Source organism: Oryzias latipes, chromosome 4, assembly GCF_053564925.1.
Source record: "Oryzias latipes strain Hd-rR chromosome 4, Olatipes_Hd-rR_3.1".
Lineage (NCBI taxonomy): Eukaryota > Metazoa > Chordata > Actinopteri > Beloniformes > Adrianichthyidae > Oryzias > Oryzias latipes.
Window position 1 is genome coordinate 35,982,211 of NC_136240.1, and position 25,647 is coordinate 36,007,857.

Below are 25,647 nucleotides of genomic sequence, written 5' to 3' on the forward strand. Positions count from 1 at the left end.
CATTTGTAAGTTATATGATTCGTTTTTCACATCCATTGAACGCTAAAAGCAGGTTTGAAGTTAATTCTGGTGTAATACCTCTTCAAACCACAAGGTGGCAGAAAACAAAAACTAGGACAACCTTGTTTTTAAGTTCATGCCTCATAGTCATCAATTAAAGTAATTATGTGTGAATTTTCATAAAGTTAACATAATAATCCGAACATAATTTTCTATGAGCGCTTTTTCCAACCCTTTTCACCATAGTTTCATATCATAAACACATACAGTAATACATGGAAACACTTAGCAAAATGTAGTACATTTAAAATCAATTTTTAGAACAGTAGAATAGTATAGAATAGAATTGAATCAATTGAATAGAATTTACTGTAAATGCCAGCAGGATTTAAATTGTGGGTGGTTTCAAAAGCAGCAATGCACAGGACAACGGTGAGTAAAAAAAAGAAATAAAAACAATCAAAAAAACAGCACAAGGCAATTTGAAAAATACAGGAGACAAAATAATAAATAGATTAAGAATAATTAATAATAGTAAAACTACTATGGACAATGCATGTGTAGTATAAGAAGAATACTAACTGAATACTTATTCAGACTAAATTGGAACATTTGAAGTTTACATCATAAATGAAAAGTAAACTTCAAGTATACCTTCTCACTCTTAGTATCTATAGACAAATTATACTTGTTGAACAACTGCATAGATTAATTTTTACAAAGGGTATATCTTTGGTCCTACATTAAATAAGAAAATAAAAAAGAGATAACTTGGGACCATGTTATTGTATTATCCACCCAAACTCACAATGCATTGGAAAACTTTGCAAAACATATCCTCTTGTTGGAGTAAAAACTGTTACTTTAGTATCATATTTCATAGTTTAAATCTCTTCTCCAAACTAATAATTTAGGGTTTTCTTTAATATTAATTAAATATCACCATGGTCTACCTGGAATAACATAGTTTGTATTGAAAAAGTATGACCCTTTATTTAGATTGTTATTGATCTGCTTTATTATTATTAATTTATTTATTACCAACATGAAAACGGTGAAAATTAAAGAAAGACTCTCAACAACAAAATATAATGATACTAATTATTATTATTTCTATCATGTGGGAAAATAATACTATTTTGTAATATGATACGAACCAGTAATCACGCTGAAAATATTTAAAAGTGTATTTTAACGGTGGGTTATTGGGTTTGCTGCGCTGTTGTGCCTACATCGTTTCGGACATGTATGCGGAAGTGTGGTTCTCGATCCGGTCCAACTCTCGCGATACTTTGGGCTCAGTGATGTTCCTGTCCTAGATACTACAGTTGTGCTGTTGGGAAACATCAACATAGTAACCCGGGGAGGGAGACTTCAAAGGCAGCTCTGGGTGACTCTTTGAAATACATATGCCTCTCAAATTCGGCATCTTTTAGCACTGAAAGCGCCAGAGTATTTCTAAATTTCTCATTTGGAGAAACTTGTAGTTTATTTGGCACAGCTGTTGGTAAGCTTTATTGCTAATGTCAGCTGGCTAATGCTAACGTTAGCAAACAGATAACGGCGAAACTGAGGAAGTGCAAAGAAGTTCTTAACATGAGGACATCGGCGACAAACTGGACTTCTAGACACACGACATCGTTGCCCTAAGGTAGGTATTTCTTTCTTGCTTAGCAAAATGTATGATTGTCCTGTCAGCTAACGTAAGCATGAACTTTGAGGAGTTGGCGGCTACGACTAATCCCCGGACCGGAGACATTTCTGAAATATTTAACATTGAAGTCAGCTGTTTTTATTTATATTTTTTATTTAACGATTTGATAGAACATACTGTTGGTCTTGGTTTGAAGACAAAATGTCTAATAAAACCTAAATATTTAACACTTTCCCCCCACTCAGTGACAGTTGATTTAAGTGTTAAGCCGGCATTTCGGTGACAACTTTAGCTTTTTTCCCCCCCGGTTCTTCCCGAACATTTTTGATACTGCCATACGATTTGTATCTTTATAATCTGTCTTTACGCTGTGGGGGTGTGCTTTAGTTTAACACATATCATCAGCTTTTTTTGAACGATAATTCAGTTGTTATGCCATTCAGATTTTGGTGCTTATCGAAAGGTAAAGTGTTTCGAGATGTTTGTGTTACATGAAATATAATGTATAATTGAACAAACTGAATATAATTACTTTTATTACGAGGTGTATGTCGGTACTTGAAACACTTTACATGATTTATTTAAATATTTAATGGTAAAGTAAATCCAAAATACAGTTTTTTATATAGCAATTACATAATTTGTCCATAGGTGGCAGCAGTGAGCCTAGGATGCTGCGTGATAGCAACTTACAACAGTAGCGAAGAAAAGATCTACACGTTTTTGGTTTAAAATCGCTCACAGTTCAAATACAGTGAAGTGCTTTTGTCCACTAATCGGCATCAAAACCTTGTTTTTAAATACTTTAAACTTTCATAATCTTAACGTGGTTGTTTTGTTTTCTTTTAGACTATTTTTGCTTGTAAATGCAATATTTACTAAATCAAATGTTTGACATTTACCATAATAGGAAACTGATGGTATGTTTTCTCTTACGAGTCTACTAAGGTAATTTCCAAACTATGGAAGTGTTTTGAACATTTCTCATGAGCCATGCTAATCAACTATTAGAATACCTTCCTTCTTGGGGAAACTTCCTTAATCTACAGATAGTTTAGAAATACATACCAGTACCTTTTTCTCTCTAATTGCACAATTACTTCTGGATTTTCTTCTGTTTTGAGTTTACAAACAGATTTGTAATGCTTTATGTAGAAGTTGCTGATTTACTGTCTGCACTCTTTGTTAGAGTGGATGATAAAAAAAAAGTCAGTGTTGAGTTCAGATCGCCAACTTTGAAAAAGACTTCAATCAAATCAAATCAGCCTTTATTTATATAGCACTTTTACAACAACACATGTCACTCAAAGTGCTGTGCATAAAATACAATAAAATTTAAAAAACAAGATGACAAGACAAACAGTGACGAACCCCCCACCACCCACCCACACACACAGACACACCATGATAAAAAGAGTGATAAAATGATGGAATGTAGAGACCTGGCTTCGTCCTGAAGCTTGTTTCTTGTTTCTATTTTGTAAATGCTTTTTCTTCCAGAGCCGTGTGTGCACTTGGATAAAAGCACACATGGAGTCTGAAATGTGTCTGTAGAGATTCTCAGTCATAAACGTGTTATCACAGGGATAGCTTCTTGAAGAAGCTACTTGGATGTGCGATGTCTTTTAAATTGCCTTAAAAGTCCAGTTTCTCCAAAGAACAAAGCAAGAAAGAACAGCTACCGGTGTCTGAAATGAATGCCCACAACACAAGGGGTTTAAATACAGAATGGTGTGAAAAAAACTCCATTTTGAACATGCAAATTTATATCTTAAATCTTTTTATCAGGTATGGGGCTCGATACACACATAAAAGGAGTTGAACTGATATCTTTTGGACTCTGTAAAAGCAGTTTACAGATAACAGTGGCATATGACGAGCTTCACTGGTGCTTTAAACATTGTCTGCTGTGTAACTTGTGCTTCAATGAGAAGAATGTTCTGCAGTGGAACCAGTTTTGAATGCTTCCTTGGTAACACGCTTACATATTTGTCATGTGTGTAATGCCACAGATTAACACCTGTTACATTGTATGTACTCAAATGACCCTGCATGAGAGACTTTGACCGATGCTAAGCATTCACATCCAAATCATGTTGTTGTTGTTATTTAAATAATTTTGGCATTGGCTTAAAGGGCTTGTTGCAGTTTTCTTCAATGTGGGTCAACTGTTTGCTTTTGCATAACATCCTTTTGTACTGTGAACTATTGAACATAAGGTATACTAACACAAAAAATGTACACATTTGTTGTCACATTGTTTACCTTAATACTGGTTACAGGTGAAAGGGAGAAATGAGGAGGGGCAGGAAGACTGATGGGCCTCCGAAAAGCTTAACTCAGCTGTTTACTGATAACAATATCACCACAGGTAGGGGTATTAAAAATGCACTTAACCCCCATATTTTAAATTTGTTTGTTTTAATTTAAACTCTTAAAATAATTCTCACTTCGTTTGTGATTTTTTAAAATCAGAATTAACAACTGCATGGAGAGGTTTGGCTCAGTCCAAAGCTGGTGTGAGTACACAGGAACAGATTTGTGTTTAAATATGTCACCATTTCACATCATAAAAAATGAAATATTCCTTCTTTGCAGCTTAGACGCATAGAAAACCACATCGAAGCCTCTTCTGGAAGTGGTGTTCTTCTGGACTCTATAGCTGTTTCCCCAAAGAGGAAATCTCCAAGAAAAGTAAACAGTGGTGAGTTGCACCAAAGTGTACAACTAAAAGCATTTAATGCTTGAATGATGCTTTGTTTGATGTTTCTTGCTTTTTGCATGTCAGAAATATTAAATTACATCACCCCCCCCCCCTTTATTTTTAAAGATGCTTCACAAGAGGTTTGAGTTTTTTAATGACATTATAAATCTGTTCTTATTTTGTGCAGATGCAGATCAAATCGCTCACCCCGGAGAATCCTCAAAACCCAGAGCGAGGAGTCAGCAGAGCCCAGCAAAGAGCAGCTCACGCAGCCCTTTGAGAAATGCCACTCAAGACAGCAATGTGCGAAAGACCAGCAGTGTGGACTTTAAGGAGCCATTGGTTGCAGATAGGTACTTTAGTTACAGTCAAGCACTTTCTAAAACACCATTTGCCACTCTCAGTGAACTGCTACGTGCAAGTCGCAAGATGAACAATACGTAACTTCTTTGGTGCTTATTTAAAGGTTAAATAATTTGTGCCGTAAAAAGAAATGGTTACTAAATAATTTTCATTAATTATCTTTCCTTGCTAGACCTGTAAAAGAACCCCGGTTATTTTTAAGTTCATGTTTTGGACAATACATTCAAAGAAATCAGTTGAAAAATGAACATGTCTGTTTTCATATTTAAAGCATTGGGTGCATTTTGATTACATTATACTGGTTTTGCTTTGATAGAGGAAGTAAACCCAGAGGCTTTGTTTGGAGCTTTATGTGATCTGAAACTGCTGTGAAAAGTCCACTCTGCTACCACTATGATTACTTTGATCTGTCTAAAGCAATGAGACAAACACGGAATGACAGTTATGGTAGAAACTGCCAGAGATGCAGACAGCTTTTTGGAAGTCGAAGGCTCCTCTTCTGTTACCTGGCTGGGCGTTTTCCCCTTAGCAAATAAACTTTCCAAAGTCGTTTTACTCATTTTGCTAGTTCCTGGGTTTTATTTTAGCGGTACGTATCACGTATCACGTGACGGAGAAGAGCGCCTTGGCTGCGTCAAGAGTGACATAGACGGATGGAACAGAGAATCAGAGATTTTTCAAAATAAAACATCTTTCAGATTCTGAAATAAATAAAACAGAGGCATGTAAGTTATTTATTCTTTCTGTGCGGCCCGGTACCAAATGACCCACGAAACGGTACCATCCCGGCGGTTGGGGACTGCTGGTTTAGAGGTATACATCTACTAGGATTGTTTTTAGAAAAGGTGACTATGTATTTATTGGATTTTACTTTAAAGTTAATAGTATACCAAAAACCCTACTCTTGCTGTTCTTGACAGGTGTGCAGTTGTTCGGTCGAGTGCTAACAGACGTCCTGGTACATTTCAAGGCTTAAGGACATCAAAACTACAGCCATAAGGTCCATTTCCTTTAGCCACAATGAGAAGTGGTCTGAAATGCTTGTGACCACATTTCAGCTGCAGTGTGAACCAAATTATTTCCTTAGAGAAATGAAAGGTCTGTCGGCTAATATGACCCGACTCTGATAGCAGGCGTCCAGTTCCAACGGCTGGTTCACTGTGTTACATGTCATGTCTTTGGGATTCCACGTGGTGCTCTGTCAATGTTCAGGGGAGGAAAGGAGGGACACTTTTTATGCTTCTGCTTAGGCCTGCACAATAAATCGCAAATTTATCGTTATCGCGAAATCAAGCTGTGCAATATGCATATCGTGACGTCGTTCACCGTTGAGCACTCTTCTGCGCATCCGGGTCACTTCTGGGTCATTTCACGGTCACACAGGAGATCACAAAAGTTCACATTTAATTGGAAATGTGAACGGCCTTGGAAAAAAAATCGGATTTTTTCAAAAAATCGGAATTGAGCATTAAGCCCTGCAGTGTGAACGTAGCCTTAATGTACCTGGTCCTGATGTTCTAATTGCTTCAGATTATCCACATTTTGGAGAACTACATGTGATTATTATCTGACATTTCCCATTCATTAAAGCCCCAACGATGTTTATCTAGAAGATGCACTTTTACATTGACATATTTAAAGTGGACTTGGTCATTTTACATCTTACATGTTAGGATTTTTCCTTCTTTCTGTTTAATAGGGACACCAAGAAACACAGTCTTAAAATCCACTTATCAGAAATTTAAATGAAAATCTTGATCCTCCTTTTGATCCCATGTAATCCGGTTTGTGTGCAGAGAGCCCATGCCCCCACCACATACCATCTCTCAGCTGGAAACCGGCAATCCTCCATCAGTGCCAGGGTCTTTACAGCCGTCCTCTTTGCCTCACTCAGATTGTGCGCCCAGCCAGCAGACAAACAAACAAGCTGTTAAAGACATGGACGGCACACACTCTTCAGCCCCGGAGAGCGCCGAGGTGCGTTACCTAAATGACCAGCCAGCCCTGGGTGTTCTCAAGAACCAAGAAAGAACTTTCAGAGCAGAATTCAGGAACAGCAAAGAGTCAAGTCCATTAGCTTCCAATCCAGGGTCTTCACGCCAAGGGGAGAGCACTCCTTCCTCGAGCCCCGGCTCGGCCTCCCAGCGTTTGGAGAACCTGAGGCGACATCAGCCAGATGATAAGCTGGAGAAGCTCAAAGAGCGCATTCGAAGGCAGAGGCAACATCTGGAGGAGGCGGCAGAAAGAGAAAAGCTCCAGGGTCGTCTGGAACAGCCTATAGTGACATCTGTGGGGAACAACATGCCCACAGCCAAAGTACGCAAAGTGGCAGTTGCCCCTCCCGCTCCAATATATAAAGGTATTTGGTCTCAAGGATTTTTCTAAAACTTTTACAGCTTTTTCGATTTTGGTTTAAACAATTCATGAATTAACATGGATTTTTAAATAATGCAGATTTGCATTGTGTTGGGAAAAAAAAGTGATGTTGCTAAAACGTTTTATGATTCGCAGGTTTTAACAATGTGGAGACAAAGATTCGGACCCCCGATGGGAAAGTTTTGAAGGAAGAAGAGTTCCACCACCTCAGTAGGGAGATCTACAGAGACCTGTCCCGTCAGTTAGCAGGTAATGTATTTATACATGTGAGGGTTAATGGCCGACCAAGTGTGCATTATCAGAAACTAACACACACCGTGGAAGCCGGGGTCACTAATAGGTTTTAGCTCTCAGACTTTTTCTTTAACTTATCTTGAGTTTAGACTGGTGAGCTTCAATAATTACCTCCAGAAATCTGTTGTTTTTTTTGTCCTAAATTGCTGTAAATGTGATGCATAGCCTTTGGGCTGAAGGGTTGATAGTATTGTGTTGTGCTGTGACTAATAAAATACACAATAAATACACCATATATTTTAGGAAAAAGCTCTTTTAAAGGAAAATGGCTAACATAATTTTACATTAAAAGTGACATAAAACTGAAGCATCCTGGGAAAAAAGGTACAAAGAAGTCAAATGCAAAACAGTTTTACATAAGCATAACTGAGTTTTTGAAAGACAATAACCTTCAGTGACTGCAGACGTGGCGGCTCAATAAACTGTTAAGCAGGTCTTTTTTTTCCCTCTACATATTGTCTAAACCCATAGATGAGCTTTTATTGATTCAAATGAGACAAAGTCTGATCGGTTTGTCGTTTCAAGTCTGTGTGGGTTCATTTTTGTGTTTTTCTTGTGTTCTTAGAGACGACCCGCCAACGGCAGAGGGAACAAAAAGGAGAGAAGTCCAGAGACAGGAAATCGCCCAAACCAGTTAGGAAGGTCCATAGACTCGGTTCTGACTCTGTTTCCAAAGCAGGTAAAGTAACTTAACTCTGTTAGTTTAGTTTAAACAGTTAGTGACAGTAGGCGAGAAAACAAAGGCACACAGAAACTGAGCAAAAGCTTCAGAAAACGTCTCCTTCCATGCAGTTTCATCAGAAACACACGTGACCAGGCCACACAACTATGTTTATGCATGTAGACGTGGAACCTGCTTTCAGAGAGCTTTATAATATAATAGTTGTGTTGATATGTACACATTAATAATTCTTTTATGAACAAATATTTAAATGACAAAACACAGTGTTTTAAATCAAAGTATTTTAACTCAGAATCTTCCTGTATTGAACTAAAATCAACTGACGAGAATGTTATGTAAGAGCTTCTTTGTACACATGATTTGATTATTGTAAGAAGGAAGAACTATATTTGATCTTTAAGCTAATGGCTCCTGTAGAATAGGGCTCTTATTCAAATAATTGAGGCACATAACATCAGAATTAAACAAAAAAATGTCAGATTTGCACATTAGAGACCCATTCTGATTGTCTTTTGTTCTCAGTGGCCTTTCAATTATAATTAAGCAGGTTTTAACCAAAAGAAAAAAAGTTTTTTTCTAGGACATAGATTCTGCAGAGTGGCAGGAGTTCATAGGAAATTTGTGGGTGGGGCCGTTGGTGAGGGGCAACCGCCCCCCTTCCCCTCCCCGTTGCTGGGAGCTCAGAGCAGAGAGCTTGTGGCCCGCCCAGCGTATTTTCCATGTCACAAATAAGCTCTTTTTCCAACAGAATTTTGTTGTCTGCTCTGATTTACAAGAGTTGAATAAAGTAATACAGTGATCCCTTGATTATCGCGGGGGTTACGTTCCAAATAGAACCCGTGATAAGCAAAATCCGTGAAGTAGAAACCTTTATTTTTTTTACAATTATTATACAATGAAATACACTATTATACATTGAAAAGAAAGAACAAACCATTTAACAGGCTAAATCAATTGTTTTTTAACAAATAAAAGTACTTTAGAAACGTTTTTTCAACAAATAACTTCTGTAGTGTGCTGTCAAATAATAATTTCAATCATCGATAAGAACAGAAGGCTTTAAATTGCGGAGATTAGCCCCGCCCACCGCGACCCGAGTGGATTAAACGGAAGAAAATTTAAAATGATTATGAAAAAAATAAAAAAGTACAGTGGGACAGATAGTGACTCCGGTCTTCTTTTTCACTGCTCTTCATACTGAGCCGCTGCATCCTCTGCAGCGTTTTTTCCTTTTGAAGCCCGCGGTGCAGCTGCAGGTGTGATTGTTCGGGAGAGGAACATAGTGATAGGCAGTTGTTGTCGCTCTTTTTTCTTCTTTGCTAAAGATCCTTATACACCGACATGCCACCATCGATTATGTTGGCGAACTGTAATGAACGGCTCATCAAAGGGTCCCATTCTTGAGCTACTCGCTGAGTGACTTTTTAGCCAATCAGAATGCAGAACACAATGCACAATCCAAATCCGTGAAGTAGCGAAACCGTGAAAAGTAAACCGTGATATAGCAAGGGATCACTGTACTCCGAAAAGCAGTTTCTTTATGTCCTCCATCATCAGTAGTAGAGTGGATCTTTAGATAATAATATAGATGCATATGAACAAACTCCTTATGGTTAGTGCAAAATGTAATTGTTGCTGGTTGTTATTTAGTGAAATAGCTGGATCCCTTAAAGGCCCCCAGTGTGGTTACCTAAGAGGCATCACCCACAGAAACCAGCATTGCTCTCTGGTTCTGACTGAAGTTTATCTCTAAATGTCTGACAGAGTTTGCTAAACTCGCATACAAACCAAACTCGTCATTGATTTTTACCTTTGTCATTTTTTTATTGCTGAGTAGACGGCAAAAATAATTCAATTTTTTGAAACCATCTGCCTAAATTCTTTAACCCCTGAATTTATTTCCAGCTATGAAAAGAATGACTTATACTTTTGCTTTCTAGTAAATTCTAAATAAATTAAGGTAATGTCGGAGCAAAAGTGGTTTGATGTGGATTTGCATTCCATTTTACTGCCTAAATTCCTGGGTGTTTCATTAAAAAATCTCGCAGATGACAGTTTAGAAGAATACAAATGTTGGCTTTTGTATTTGAGCGAAATGCTTTGGCTAAGAGGAAAAGTTCTTGTTTTGCAGCTGTACTCTATATAAGAGTCCCATGAACACTTTTATTTACGGTAACTTTCTGGGAAAATAACATGAAACCAAACATCTCCCTTGTTCCATTGTTGTCTAGCAGATGGAGTAAGTGTTCCTTTGCTTTGTTTTCTTCCTTATCTTAATTTTTATATATAATTTTACCTACTTGTGGTTTAAAACTTTATTTAAATTTCAAGTTAGAAGAAGTATTTGTAGGTGTAAGCTTGACATTGTTTTGCTAAACTTATCTTAATAAAGTGCAGTAAATAAAAATGACAGCTTGAAATGCTGATGTTGAAAGATCTTTGGGTTTGGCTCTTGTTCTCACTGACTTCAGTCTTTCTTCTAACTTCTGGCTGGTTTCTGTTTCATGCTGGAACAAAACTATAAATAACCTTCTGAAAGTCTGGCCATTCTCACTGTGCTCAGCCATTTAGCATAAACAGCTGCTTGGTTTGCTGATTGATGGTTTAATTATCAGGAACTTTTCTTCAAAAAATGCACACATGATAAAACTTTGCCTGAAGATTTGATCTAAGTGAGGAAGGAAGACAAGGAAACTATTGTGAATAAAAAAAGAGCTATTTGTTGTTTAGCAAATGAAAGTTTTTGAAAAAACTTGTGTGATCTTAAAATAGTCTGAAAATCCCTTATAACTTTGGTTGGTAATGTTTATCTTAATACTGATGAATCTTTCTCTACCTGACAGTTGACATGAATTTTATGTTTATGAAGTTTATGTTTATGAAGTTAAGTAAAAGAGGCCAAATCTATAATATTCACCATTCAATCTTTATTAAAACACCACAAAAATGATCAAAAAACAATGTGTTTGTTGACCACTCACATGGTATTCCTTTTTATCTGACTAATATAAGGATAAATTAGTATAAATATGTAGATGTCTGCAGGTCAGCAGTTGAAATTTGTTAAACCATCAGTACATCTGTATTCTTACATTTATATATTTGTCCTCACATTGTCTAGTTAAAAAAAAAGAACAAAAATAAAAACCCTTCTTGAAATTACTATTTCAAATTACTATTTAGTGTAATAGTAGTAGGTTTAGGGGCTTTCAACTGGACTTACCATAGTTTTTAAAGTTAGCAGACGTTTCACCTTTTAGCCAAGAGGCTTTGTCAATTCTAAAGAGGTGAAACGTCTTCTAACTTTAAAAACTACGGTAAGTCCAGATGACGGCCCCTAAACCCACTACTATGATGGAATCTACCTGGATGAAGGAGACTCTTCATAGACGTATTTTAGAGTAAGATTTTTTTTAAATTCAGTACATATCTTTGCATAAACTCAACACCCCAGCAAGTCTACATTGAATTAAAATAAATAATAAATAAGGTTGCTTTAAGTTTGTACTTCTTAAGTTTTGTTTCTTTTTTGTAGTAATTAGTCCAGCGTCGTGGCGGGAGGGTCAAAAGCTGGTAAAGATGGTACTGGGTCCAGTTCCCAAGGCGCCCAGAGAAGAGGCCCCCAGCAGTTCAGCTGACAGACGGAGTGGAACAGGTGAGGCTGAGGAATCCACGACCCCTCCCTCCATGGCTGCTCCGCACCATGAGCAGCCATACAAGCGTGTAGAGATGCAGAAGGAAAATATTATGAAAGATAACAGAAACGATTAAAAACAACATTCAAAATTCAACTGAACCTGACAAAGCCTTAGTTTAAGATTTAATCTAAATGTTTAAAATTCTGAGGATACTGTCTTCCTTCCCAGGGACACTATTCAAATACAGAAACTGTCAAAAAGCTTTTTTATAATGAAAAAACAATCTAGATTCAGGTTTGTGTTCTTTAATAGACTTCAGTGCTATTGAAATACAGTGTTTCCTCCTTTATTGTAGGAGATGTCTACAAAAAATACATTGGTGGAATCTGCCAAGTATGATTACAGATGTTTTAAGGCTGTAAACCCCTCACTACACACTTTATATCATTTTCTCAGACGGACACCAACATTTTTACACTTGTAAGTCCAGTGTTATAGAATAAAAACGAAGATCTACGATCAAAGATTTCTGCAGGTGTGTCAGACTGAGCGCGTTCGGTACCGGAGACACGGCACAGAGGACATGGATCGATCTTCAGCCAATCAGTGAACCGGAAAAATAAAAGCACGAAAGACGAATCACGACCTAGCAAAGGACCACTGTATAACATTTTATTTTTGGTTTATGAATATTATTAAAAAATTTAATGTGAGGTACTATGAGTTCTTGTTAATTTAGGGTGCTCAATGATATAGATTAAAGAAACATTGTTTATAATAGTAAATGCACACACTGAAAGACAACAGAGCTCTTCACGTTTTGTTATAAACTCATTCCTCGTTGCTAGCTGCATCTCCAACAGTCACTACTGAGCAGAAGGAATTAAAATGGACTGTTTTTAGGTTTGAATGCACAGTGTGACTTGATCTTCACAGACAGACTCCAATGCAATGTGCATCTACTGCGGATAAGAGCAGAGAAATGCAATGAAGCTGACTGCAGACGTGTCTGGAATAGATACTGCACTGAAATCATATGTTTAAAGCCTAAGAAAGTCTCCACAGCAAGCCTTTCCCCGGCACCGTCTAAATCCTCCTGGGGTTAAGTAGAGATGTCAGTTTTCTTATTTAGTGGAATCATAGCTGTCATAGGATCAATTGATCTCCACCCCGAGCTGTGACAGAGGGTGTTTTCTGCCGTTATTACCCGAGAAAGAGAGACTTTGAGAATTGTATTAACTCTGTACCCTTGTTCTTTAATTCTAAATGTAGATGCTTCGTGAATACAGAGGCACTCTACTGGTGGAAAGGTTGTTAAAGCAGACGGTGTTTCCATCTGGTTCCTTTTTTTTCTCTAACCATGGTCTTGTCTGGCTTGTTCACCAGCTTCCCGTCATCACTCTGAGGCACATTTAGAACCAAGAAGGAGCTCTCCCCAAAACAGCACACAACACCCACAAAGAGGACATCAAACTAAACCCAGGACCCAGGAGGAAACTCTGGACGGGACGCCTCTGGGTGTGAACACTAGCCTGTTGTCAGCTGACATCCAGGGCATACTTGATGATCTCCAGCTGGATTGCAAAGCTTCAGAGAAGGAACAGAGAGCACGTAAAAGCTCCCGAGGTAGAACTAGCAACAGGAGAGGGGGACTATCTCAAACAAGGACACCCGTTTCTGCCTGGGGTGCTCCTGTTGCAGCAAATCCCTGCCCGAGGACGAGCCGCAGCGCCAGCCCTGTTACACGACGGCCAGACAGCACCAGCATCACTGACAGAGGCCACAAGAAGCGGCATTATGACGCAGATGCAGTTCGACAGTATATTGCACGACAGCAAGACGAGAGGAAGAAGCGACAGGCGGCGCAGAAAAGGGCACAAATGGAGGAAGCGGAGAGAAAAAATCAGAGGTTGAAGGCGCTGTACGAAAAGCAAAGAGAAGTGGCTAAAACGCTTTCAGCTGAGGCATCTGTGGCTCCTGTTCAAAAGCGATTACAGGAGACCTACACCAAACTGATGCTGGAGGAGGCTCAGCTGGGAGAGGAGGCCTCACAAGATGATCGCTCCACTCAAATGGGATTGGAAAGGGTGCATGGTTATATTTATTAAACACATTGAAGAGATTCATAAAGTAACATGTACATAATTGGATTGCTTAGAAAACACAATTTGCTTGAACAGATGATTGTTTTACAGATGCCCATGTACCAGCCTTCAGGAGAGTCTGACAAGGAGAACAAAAGACTAGAAGCTCTACAGAGCCCCTCAAGCAGTGATAAGTCTTTAAATGATTTACCACCACCTCGTTTATTTAGGTATTTCAATCCTCACCTTTCCTAAAACAATCTTTTGTTCACAAGTTTGACTTTTTTACCTAAATAATTCTGATTTTAATAGTGAAGGTTGTTTGGATTTTTTCATTTCATTTTTTTCAGGAATGATCTTGAGGCAGGAGTTTCCACTTTCCCTCAACCAGACCCTTTAAATGCGGCAGTTCAACGTGTGACTGGTCCCGACAGCCACGCCCCCACTGCTTCAAACGAGCATCTCCTCTCTCAGCTTTTAAGGCTGGAGGCCGCAGTAGCTGCTAGTAACATGAAGCACACCACACCGCCAGCCGCAGCAGCCTCTTCCACCAAATCGCCGTCCAAAATGTCACGCATTGAAGCCTTGAAGGCCACGGCAGCTTCCCTCTCCAGTCGTATTGAAAGTGAAGCACGGAAGCTTGCCGGGCAGGGGATCAACTACGGCGCCACGACTTCATTAGATGTTGATGCCATTTTGGCCCCCGGAACTTCTAATGTGGAATTTCGGGGCTGGAAAGGAACGGTTCCTTACTCTTCAGAGAACCCCGCATCTCCGAGGACCCAGAGGATTTTATCAAGCCCAGGTCATAGGTCGTACAGTGACAACGTTCTTCCAGGAGTTGGGAATCTGCATGACTTTAGGGAAAATAAAGAAATAACCCACAATGGTTTGACAAATGTGCACAGACGTTCTCCTGATGTAGAAGAGTCAGCCTTTAACAGTTGCATACAAAAAAAGAGGAGAACCGTTGGTGGTCTGGAAATGGAGGAAAGAACAAACAATGTAGGACCTCAAACTGCATCTAACAACCAGGAGATTCCAACAAATGTTCATGATTCCAGTGCCGGCTCCATCAGTGAGGGGCCTCTTCTAAGTGAAGGGAGTTTTTCTGACGAGGAAATTTTCCCTCCGCGACACCCCAGCAGGAATGTGCCCAAACCCGACTATCTGAAGGCAGCAGACCACTATGCCGGTCAGAAAAGGGGAAACCAGCGGCTGCTGGAGTTTCAAAGAGAGGCGGCCATGAGCTCTGCCCTGAGCCCGCCACAACGGGAGAGCAGCAATGCACACTGGGAAGAGCTGAACAAAGGCAGCCCTCTAAGTGTCATCAACATTTTCACCAGAAATCTTCAAGGTCGGTAAACAACATTATAAATCCTGCAGTAACGGTCTTAAGAGATTATGGTTTTGACTCGAACATTGGAAACATTGTTTTCAAGCAGCAAACCTTTCATGAGCCTAGAAAGGGTTTAAATGCCACATTACAGATATTTTATAAGTCAAAATCTAAGGATTTGTGACAGTTTTATATCTGGCCGTGCCCATTTTCCAGAACACGTACCTTCTCATGGAACTTATCACACAATTCTTTTATTATTTAGTGTTTTTTTATGTTTTAGCGCTAAGTTTTTATAAACCTAGCGTTTTTTTTCCCTGAGGAACCAGGAAAAAAAACATTTTCACGTTTAAGGGCTCACATTTGAAAAGAAGCAACTGTCAAGAAAACAGCATCTTACCCATATAGCTTATATAATCTATTTTCTGCTGAGACCCCAGCATTTCTTTAAGCAATCTCAACAGCAGTGAATATATTTTAGCTTTTTTGAAGGAGTATATCCAGTTTCTAAAAATAAATGTTGTGCTTTTGTAGCCTTTTCCAACAAAGAGCCCCATAGGTGCTCAGATAAAAGGTTTCCTGCCCACATTGAAATATCATGTTGACCCTGAATGATCATCTGGCACTATTCTTGTTTGTTTATGAAGCATAACTAAGGAATTCCAGTGCTTAAAACAAACATAAATGCAAAAATCTGAAACTTCAACCATTGATCATGAATTATTTTAAAGTCTGGTGTTTTTCCCCACTTTACTTTGCAGTGAACGAGAGGAATGTGGAGCCAAAGTCTCCCCACGCCAGTCCTTTGCATTCTGATAACGGCCGTGGAAGTCCTGCAGTTTATGAAGAGGACTTTGTTTCATCGCAAAGCAGCAAAGCCAGTGACCAGATGAAGAGAGTATCCAACTCATCCAGGTCTGTAAACAGGAGAAGAGAAACACATCTGTGCTACGACCACTGGGGGGCGTTTAAGCCTAAAAAAAGAGCTTTGGGAGGATTTTATGCACTTACAGAATAGCCAGAGTAAATCCTGGATTCTCTTCAATTTAGCAGGTTTTTTCAGTCTGACCACAAATAAGCTCTTGCCATTCTTGCCTAAATAATTTCAGTTCTGCAACTAATATGGTTACTTTTGATTTCCTTTTGCTTTAGTTTTTGGTAAGAAGGATCCATTTACCCCTCTGTGTTGGTATTTGTTCAACCCGGCCTGTCTGTCTTCCCTGCTGTTAGCACAAAGAACCACTTAGATGAGCTGATGAGAAGATACCCGTATGACAGAGGTGTGGGAGGTTCTGCTGCCCACTCCCCCCATCGCTCCTCCGGTTCAGCATCTGCCTCTTCACCTTCAAGGCAGCCGACCAAGCAAAGAAGTGAGAACTCCATCTTCATTAAAAGCCATCTTTGTTTTTATCCCAATAAAGTCGTCTCAGTCTGTAAAAGCATACGTTGTGTGCAGGAATGGTGTCAGATCAGAGTGACAACACTCTGGTAGGAGAGCAGAGGAGCTGGTGCTCCACGCCATCAGAGGCATCTGACGCAAGAAAAAGAGGTTCTGCTGACTCCCAGAGAGTCCCATCTCAGGACACTTTCGGGGGAGGTAACGGCCCCTCCCCAGAAAGGTGAGATACAGTGGAGTCTGTTATCATGATTTATTCACTTTAAAACTGCTAAGCACACATTGATACCTGTGCACGGGCTTCAGTCATGTGACCTTCTGTTTTTTTACACCCCCAAATGTTTGAACAGCTGTGCTGCAGTGAGATAAAAAAGCAGAATACAGTAGACGTTTGTTTAACTGGATTTACCGGGGTAGTTTCAGAGGAAAGTCAGCTTTGCCCCCCAACCCGGGTCTTCTGCCAAAGGAAAATTGTTCTCCTTTTTAATCTCAGTGTAAAGTAGTGACATCTGATCCCAAATAGTATTCTGCAGTCCAGGTGGCAGATTCTTTGGATTCTGTGGTGTCGGTGTCCAACATTAGACAGGAATCCTGCTGCTGTCAGTGCAGGCTGCCCTACTTTGTTGGTAGAATGGGAATGACCTTAAAGTTTAAGGGTTTAGATCTGTTTTTTACAGATCTTTATAATCTAGAGAAATGTCCTGTTGAAACTCTATAAATGTAACTTGCTCTGGGTTCTTATCTATTAATTAGATGCATTTTAAAGTCAAATGTAAATGTCCCTAAATGAAGCAGACTTTGATTTTATACCGTGGTCTGAGTGTCCTCCTGTCACCACGAGGAGAAGGTATAAGCTGTAATCACGGAGTTCCTCACTACAGTGAAGGTCTGCCTTCATAAAGAAGGTTTCACATGAAGTTGTCTCAGGTTTCAAAGGTCACGCCCTCATTCACTTTGCATGCACTGACACAACCAATAACGGGGCGTTCATATGCTGCTTCACCTTTTTGAAATGTTACCTTTTATGCAACAGCTTATTTTAGTCAACTCTTCTTTGGACTGTCACACAAATCTCTTTTTGTAGTTAATATTAGTTTGTCCTGATGTTTTATGTCTGTGCTTTTTGTAGGTCTTCTTATTCCGGCTCTCCAAATTCCTCCTCTCAACTCGGGTTGGACTCCTCAAACGAAGCAGCAGAACGCGGACGTCTGCCTGCAGACCATTCAAAGCTGGGACCCTCTGTATCAAATGGTAAGACGGAGCTGGCAAACCCCACATCTATAAGTTACTAAGCCTATTGTGTTCTTGTTTGCTTTTCATCAAACCCCTTTGGACTGATGCATTGCGTTTCTCTTGTAGGTGATCTCCAGTACTCGCCTGCTGTTCTGCAGCAGCGTATGGCAGCGGAGCTCCAGTACTTGGAGTCCATGCAGAATTCAATCCTGCAGCTGGGGGATGTGGAGCGGCTGATGGGCGTGTCCATGGCACAACAGGAAAGCGCGTCATTGGCCCAAATGTTAAAGGTAAAATGAAGCATTTTACTGAGTAGGATACAGATGTGCAATCTATCAAAAATCTGTCGTCTTCAATGAACACAGTAGCAACATCACACATGTCTGCTTGAGCGCATAAATGTTTTGCTCCTTCATCGTCATACATTACTTTTTTCATCTTCACATTTAATCTACACATTTATCCTACTTGAAGTTATGATTAAAATGATTTGTTTTTGTGAATTAAGAACATTTTTCTATAGCATTTATTTTTATTTTCCTCAAATAATTTATGCTACAGTAATCCCCCCCGTATTCGCGGGGGTTACCCCCCCCCCCCCCCCCCCCCCCCGCAAATAACGAAAATCCGCGAATAATTGACGCTGTTTTAAAACTCCCAGAGCTTCTGCAGAGTCAGAACCTTTTTCTGCCGTTTGGGTTCATTTCCAGAAGCTGGAGATGATGCAGGGCGTTTGGACGGCATCTTAAACGCGTAAACAATACTTGACAGTAAAGTGCAGAGTGAATCGTTTTTAAAAATTTGCGGAATGAGCGCTGTTCTGCGCCTCACGCTTGTGACGTCACGTCATCTGCGGCCACCCGTGAATGGGCGGGGCGCGAATATTAAACCGCGAATGGGCGGGGGATTACTGCATTTGAAAAGAAATGATTCCTCTCATCAAATTAAAGACATAAATGACCGAGATGATTAATAATAAAGGTGATACATTTGCATGTAAATTAAATGACAGTCATAGTGAGAGGAGCAGCTCTGTGGCCTGTTTTTATTTAACTTTAATGAAACGAAGTTGTTTTGAATGATAATTAAGAATTGTTTAAATTAATTAACCACTAGCTTCACATTTTTATTACTTCATGATTTTCATGCATATTAAATCCTATTCTTATCTTTTAATAGCTTTTATACATTTTTCTACCATATTTATGAGCGACTGTTTTTTTGGTGATGTTTATGACCGAGCAGCAATAAATTCTATATTTTTGGTCAGATTGCTATTTCATCATGTCAGATAACTCCATGTTTAAACACATCCGTGTATGTTTCTTATTGTAAAGGCTGCTGACAATTGTGTTTGGCCTAATTTTATTTTTGGTGTCATGTAAATTTGTTCATGTTGTTACTTTATTATGTTTATGATGAAAATGACTGCAAATATACAACATCTACTGAGTTTCTCGTGCTAGCTGAATACCTTAAATTCGCTGTTGTGTGATCTAAATTCCACCCAACAGGTGAAACAGCAGCGTCATGAACGGGAACTTTATGAGTTGAAGATCAAAGCAGAACGAGAAGCTCTAGAGGCAAAACTACAACTGGAAGAAAACAGACAACAAGTGGCCAGGGTGAAGAGCGCAGAACATTATTAGCTACACATGCAGACTGGTGTTTATGCTGCCGTGTGTAAATGTCTGTGCTTGGTTCTGTTCAGGCACATATAGAACTGCAGGAAAGCTTGGCAGCATCTCAGAAAGAAGCTTTGGAAGGCCTCCAGGAATCAACGTCTAAGATGATGAGCCAACAGGCTGAGGCAGCACAGCACACAGCGGATGCTGCTCGAAACATTAAGGAGGTTAGCCGTGACCTCTACCCTCTGCCTGTGTCTTCATTTTACAGCACATTGGGATTCCGTAGCCTACAGGAAACAAATATATGTAAAAAAAACAACTTTTCTCTATAAAGCAAAGTCAACTTCCCCTTCAACTGGTGTCTTTGTCTTCCAGATGGCTGAACTGGCCCGCTCTCAGATAGTGGGAACTTTAAACCCTCCTCCTGTTGCTGTGGGGTCAGACCAGCAGGATCAACAGAGAACCTCCCACTGTAAAAAGCAAGAAGACAAGAGTGACTGTGACAGGTACAGACTATTGTTTTTCTGTGTTAAATGGCTAGATGGGCACCACTTTTGTCTTTAAATATAAAATGTTAAGTCCTAAGTCAGTGTTTATATGTAGTAGACATGCTGCAGGTATGATTGTTGCTGGAAAGGTCCTCAAAAAGTAAATGAAGATGTCTTATTGTGTGCTATGATGAGGACATCCACCTTTACTGACATTAACTTTGAGGACACTGATGCCTGTAAATGTTCCAGAATCTTCTACCTCTTTTAGTTTTCAGAGTGAGGTGTTGAGCAGGAGGAGCGGGTCTGAGGTTCCCCTGTCTTCAATGAACAGTCTCAGTCATTCGGACTCTTTCAGAGGAACTCATCTCAGGTATTTAAAGCCCACTGTGACCTGGCTCTGTAGAGCAAGGACACGCTGAACTCTCCTTTGTTTGTCACTTAACCAGGGGAGCGACCTCGAGCAGCAGTCGCCGTAGTTCATCACGCCACAGAGAGGCGACAAAGACGGAGACGGGGAGACAGATGACTGCGGGAGCTGACAGGGAGGATGCAGCCAATAGCTCGATTGAGGAAAACATTCCTGGAGCCACAAATGACTCCCTCTCCAGTGGCAGCATTCCTTCTGCGGGGGACGAAAGAGGTAGTTGGTGGAAGCAGAGAGCCCAGCTGGAATGTCCTTCCTGACTGCAGGAAATGAAAGATTATTGTCATTTCAACACTTTCAAATGTTCAAAACATGTACCAGAGCTGAATGTGTAAACAAGAAGACACACAATATTTTCATTTAACTTCAGATAAATAATTAGAAATCTATCCCTAACACTTAAAGCTAAGATGAATTTTAGTTTGTATGCCAATCAAAGCGAAGGGAATTGGAATTGCAGCGTTTAATCATGATCACTGAAACCCCACTCCCTTGATTTGTGTGAAGTTGAGAAGAAAGTGTGCTGTTGTCTTTTTCTGGTCGTTTCGACATCCACGATCATTAATCTTTCATCGTGTAGAAAGATTCTGTTGTTAATCCTATTTCAATGTCAGTGAACACAAAATTACATTTATTGCATCTTAAATAAGGCCCAAATGTATTTATCTCTTATGTTGACCAGAGTTTTGTTAGTTTAAAGGTTATTGTGTACTTATTGTCTGTTGCGTCTTAGCGGACAGTACATCAGTCGCCACGGAGTACTCGCTTAAGTTTGACGAGCCCATGACAGAAGACGAGATAGAGGAGCGCTCCTTTCGTTCCGTGTTGCCGTCGGAGTCGCATCGCCGGGGAACTATTGAGAAAAAATCCCATCACCTGGATGAGTGGGAGGATGATGGAGGAAGTCACAATGCGACCCTGGTCTCAGGGACGGCGTCGCACAACACTCTCAAGGTGAGCTGACGCACAACGAAAGTACCTGAAGGGGGATTGGAGCAAAGTTTTTACCTTTTTGTTATTGAGCGTTTGCTTGCTTTTCATTATTGAAGATATGCCTCATTAAAGTAGCTTTTTACGTTTTTTAACATACATTTACATTTACTTTAGATTTGTTTTGCCTTGCTTAACAAATCTGAGATGATTATTGTGGTAATATTGGTCTATATAAGTAAAATTGAATGGAATGAAGTCACTCTCATTATTTTTTTTCTATCATTCTTTCTTTTCTCCTGTAGACCCCAGATGTGCACATCACCTTTTCTGGTGGGCAGGACAGTTTCTCTCAGTTCACCATGGACATGGTGCGTCAGTACATGAAGGACGAGGAGGTCAGACTCCAACATCAGAGCTCTTTGCTGCATCTCCGCCAGAAAGCTCTCAAGGAGAAGACCAAAACGGAGCTGGCCTGGCTGGAGCTTCAGAAAAAGAGACTCAGGGACAAAGGAGAAGATGATAAAATGCCCCCCATCAGGAAAAAGCAACGAGGACTTCTAATGAAGCTGCAACAAGAGCAGGTGCTTTGGCAGGAAAATAAAGACATTCCAAATGGTTTAATCTTTGGGTTGTGCTGTAACATCCAACGCTCTCTCTGATTGGTCCAGGCTGAGATCAAGCGGCTCCAGGAGGCCAACAGGGCAGCCAGGAAAGAAAGGCAGTTGTTGCTGAAACAGCAGCAGGAGATCGAACGAATGAGAAATTCAACACTCCGACTAAAAGAACGTCTGAAATGTGCAGAGTGGAAAGGTCAACCTGTGAGTCTTGCAGTTCTACTGATATAATCCCACTAAAGTAGTTGACCTGCTTTCTGTTGCACATATCAACGTTTATAATGAAGCAAACATGGACCAGAGTCAACTAGGTTGTGTGACTTGTTGGCTGTTTTCATCATTTGCTCCTCAGGAGAGTCCAATACTAGAACATCTAGACTCTGAGGCGGCCTCCTCCAACGTGAGCCTGGCAGCAGACGCCCGCAGCCCGTCTCCTTCACATTCAGTGTCTGGAAGTGAGACCAGCAGCATCATGCAGAAGCTGAAGAAAATGCGTTCTCACACCGATGAAAAGTAATGAGCCTTTTATCAATTTATCTGTTAAAGTTTACTAGTAAATTACAACTCATCTTCATTTCTTTATGTCGATATAAATACATTTAAAACATATGCTTCTTTAAATGCTCTCTTTACTGTAACATTTAGTTAAAGTAAGACTTTTTCCTGTGTTTTTGGAGCTTTGCTTCATTCATTTCATGACAGCTTCATGCTTCTCAGCACTCAGAGACATTTTAAACTTGCATGGTCGTTAGAGCGAAGCTGAATTCCAGCGGGACGCTGATGCTGTGTTCTGGGATTGCACTGAAAACCCTACAATGTCTGTTTTTTTGGGTCACTTACATAGAATTGTTAAACACCAAACTTTAGCTTAAACTGATTTGTTGAAAATAATCTAAAATAAACCTAAGATCGTTTAATCCTTTAGATTTCTAAATCAAATCAAACTTTATTCCTAATGCACTTTTCATAAAACAGGTATGACACAAAGTGCTTTACAGGCTTAAAACAATTACAAATAAAATGATAAAAGCACAGAAGGCCCCCAAACCTCCCAACCCCCGACATGTTTAATGAAACATAAAATGACATATGAATAAAACTTAACATTCATTCATTCATTCATTTTCTATGCCGCTTTATCCCTTTCGGGGTCACGGGGCTGCCGGAGCCTATCCCGGCCACTTGTGGGCGAAGGCAGGGGGGACACCCTGAACAAGTCGCCAGTTTGTTGCAGGGTAGAATGTCCTCACTCACACACCCATTCACTCCCGCACTCACACCTATGGTCAATTTTGAGTTGCCAATTAACCTATGAAGCATGTTTTTGGATGGTGGGAGGAAGACCCCGGAGACCCCGGAGAGAACCCACGCATGCACGGGGAGAACATGCAAACTCCACACAGAAAAGTCCCCCATTGATGTTGTGTTTTTCATGTCCCCCAGCCGGGACTTGAACCGGGGGCCTTCTTGCTGTGAGGCAAGAGCGCTAACCACTGCGCCACCGTGCAGCCCTAGAAAACTTAACATAGAAATAAAAGTCAAAGTGGTGGAAATGCATTTTTGTTCCTGATTGGTCGAATTAAAGTTGTAAAATCTCTTCTAAGAATTAAAAAATAAAAAATAAATAAAGTTTCTTACTATTGACATCATGACATTTCTAAAAGCTGTTTGTTCTGTCTGTTTCCTGCTGGCTCATCAAACACAGAGAAGTTTTTCAATTCACTAAAAATAAAAGTGGACAAATGCAAATGGAAGTATTTTTATGCCAAAGGGGGGGGCTCACAGTGTTCAGAAGTCAGTACAGTTTAACTGTAATGTCATCAGAATTTATCATAAAAATGATCTAAAAATATCAAACAAAATGCCAAAAAAACAAAACAAAACTGCAAAACCCAAAAAAATAAATGGATTCTCATCTTTAAAAAATAATCTTTTTGCCTATTAGCATTTCAGGGATCACTCTTGTTAATGCATCTGCTTCTTCATTGTTAATAAGAAAAAATGTTTTTTTTATTTTTTTATTTAGTAATGTGTCTGCTTCAGCCGCTGTCTCTTTCTCTAACTTTATTTTGCAACATGAACAAAGGTTTTCCTCACAGCAGCCTGACAAATGGATTTTTAGGGTGGAATAAAGTTATTTTCTCATATCTTTCTCCTTTTTCTCTACTTGTCTGTTCCCCCTCTGCATATTTTGTTTTTGTTGCATCATCTACGTGTGTGTTTGTGCGACTCTTGTCACTTTGCGTGGTGCTTGTGTGTTGTAGACACAGCTCTCCTGTCCACCTCTTCTTCTCTGTGTTCACGGCCCAAAACTGGGCTTCCCTCAGTGTCTGTCTTCCCACCCTGCACCCTAAAATCCAGCTTTTTATCTACAAGCAGTTGATCAGGTACTGTACGGAGCTCCTAATGCACCATCATGGATCATGCTTGTTCTCCTTTCCACTGGACTGGCACTGGGGGGTTTAGAGGGGCTACACTGGCGAATGATGACTTGTGTTTGGTACTTTTGTTTATTTTAAAAACTACACCGATTTGAGTTTGTGTGGGAATGGAGTTATAATCAAAGTATGTGAGGTGACCAAGGAAAGTGTTTCACTGAAATAAGCTAACCTTATGACAAATTCAGCTAAAAATGAAGCAAGCATTAAAGCTCATTTTAGCATTTTGCTTCAAAATAATTGTTACCTCCACAGATTTGTGTTTACAACAAATTGATTCTGTATTCCAGTACATCTAACGTAATCCCAGTCAAAGGTTATGGTTATTTAACAGAAACCTTCCTTGTTGGACGATCATTTCCAACTCCAAGCTGGTATTTCACTAATGGCTTTTCTTCAGTTTCTCCTCCTGGAATTAATGAAAGAAGTTTGCTGACTAACTTTTCAGTTGCATTATGGCCTTTAGTCCCATTTCCAACGTTTTCAAGACTACACTCAGGCAATTAAGTGAAAGGATTTTGCAGAGAACAGAGCAAAGACAGAGAGGCCTATCTCTTTAATGAGCTCAGTAAATCTCAGCCAACTACTCTGTTATGTAACCGTTGCATAGTATGGGATAATAAGTACAGATGGCTATTGGTGGTAATTGTGTTTTTAGAGGGCACTGGGAAAAAAAACAGTTTCTTTCTGGAGTTTCTGGGCTGTCATCAGTTTACATTAGGTCAAGAGAAAGGTCCCTAAATGAGATTAAAGCTAAATATTACTGCACTGTAATGGCACCAGAGCTGTGGGAGATAACATTACTAAACACCTGACTGCCTTTTATTTTTATAGGCATCTACAGAGATATGCATAAGTGAGCCAGCCGTGAAGCTAAAACCTTTACATTATTATGCTTCCTGTAAATCACATGACCCTTGTTTGTTGGGAATCACAGTGAGTTGGAAGGATTGGGTCAAACTGGCACTGGTTTATTCATTTATTTGTGCTCTTTTTAACCCCTTTAAATGTTTTTTTTATTGTGCCTCTGAGTCTGATGCATGAATCCTCAGTTATTTTACTGCTCCCCTTTTCTCCTGACTGATATTCCATCACATTCCCATTGAAGGGTACTTTTATGGAATAATATTGTCTGCATGAATTGAATGGGTTTGCTTTAGTGTGGGCTGGACAAACACTGAAGGTGAGTCTTCAGTAGCTTGTCTTGCTGATTTCAAAGGTCTGTTTTATCCCGGTGTTTGATGCCCTTTTTTATTTTCTTTCTCTCCTGCCACCTCTTATTTGCCCTTTTTTTCTATTTTTGACATGTCTGCAACCCTATTTCTTTCTAAATCCCTTGTTTTAAAACATTGTCCT

The 25,647-nt window shown here is 39.8% G+C and overlaps 1 protein-coding gene across 9 annotated transcripts in view; it reads left to right on the plus strand.

The window, feature by feature from the left end:
• Nucleotides 1-25,647, plus strand: part of cep350 (centrosomal protein 350) — a 36,275-nt gene that overhangs the window by 480 nt on the left and 10,148 nt on the right. For 3 of the 9 annotated variants that reach the window (XM_020702772.3, XM_020702773.3, XM_078946410.1), the window contains exons 1-27: nt 1,236-1,651; nt 3,937-4,025; nt 4,130-4,173; nt 4,253-4,358; nt 4,546-4,711; nt 6,518-7,080; nt 7,233-7,346; nt 7,957-8,070; nt 11,609-11,728; nt 13,098-13,798; nt 13,907-14,025; nt 14,146-15,152; nt 15,896-16,049; nt 16,365-16,504; nt 16,591-16,753; nt 17,660-17,781; nt 17,890-18,053; nt 19,278-19,388; nt 19,475-19,615; nt 19,767-19,897; nt 20,151-20,252; nt 20,329-20,522; nt 21,040-21,260; nt 21,542-21,820; nt 21,908-22,057; nt 22,206-22,366; nt 24,118-24,240. In XM_020702772.3, the coding sequence (XP_020558431.1) occupies nt 3,950-4,025; nt 4,130-4,173; nt 4,253-4,358; nt 4,546-4,711; nt 6,518-7,080; nt 7,233-7,346; nt 7,957-8,070; nt 11,609-11,728; nt 13,098-13,798; nt 13,907-14,025; nt 14,146-15,152; nt 15,896-16,049; nt 16,365-16,504; nt 16,591-16,753; nt 17,660-17,781; nt 17,890-18,053; nt 19,278-19,388; nt 19,475-19,615; nt 19,767-19,897; nt 20,151-20,252; nt 20,329-20,522; nt 21,040-21,260; nt 21,542-21,820; nt 21,908-22,057; nt 22,206-22,366; nt 24,118-24,240 (5,486 nt within the window). In that variant the 5' untranslated portion in view covers nt 1,236-1,651; nt 3,937-3,949. Of the gene's footprint in view, nt 1-1,235; nt 1,652-3,936; nt 4,026-4,129; nt 4,174-4,252; nt 4,359-4,545; nt 4,712-5,641; nt 5,722-6,517; nt 7,081-7,232; nt 7,347-7,956; nt 8,071-11,608; nt 11,729-13,097; nt 13,799-13,906; nt 14,026-14,145; nt 15,153-15,895; nt 16,050-16,364; nt 16,505-16,590; nt 16,754-17,659; nt 17,782-17,889; nt 18,054-19,277; nt 19,389-19,474; nt 19,616-19,766; nt 19,898-20,150; nt 20,253-20,328; nt 20,523-21,039; nt 21,261-21,541; nt 21,821-21,907; nt 22,058-22,205; nt 22,367-24,117; nt 24,241-25,647 lie in introns of those variants that run through there. The other 6 variants (XM_011474570.4, XM_078946408.1, XM_020702774.3 and 3 more) reach the window with 5 other exon arrangements.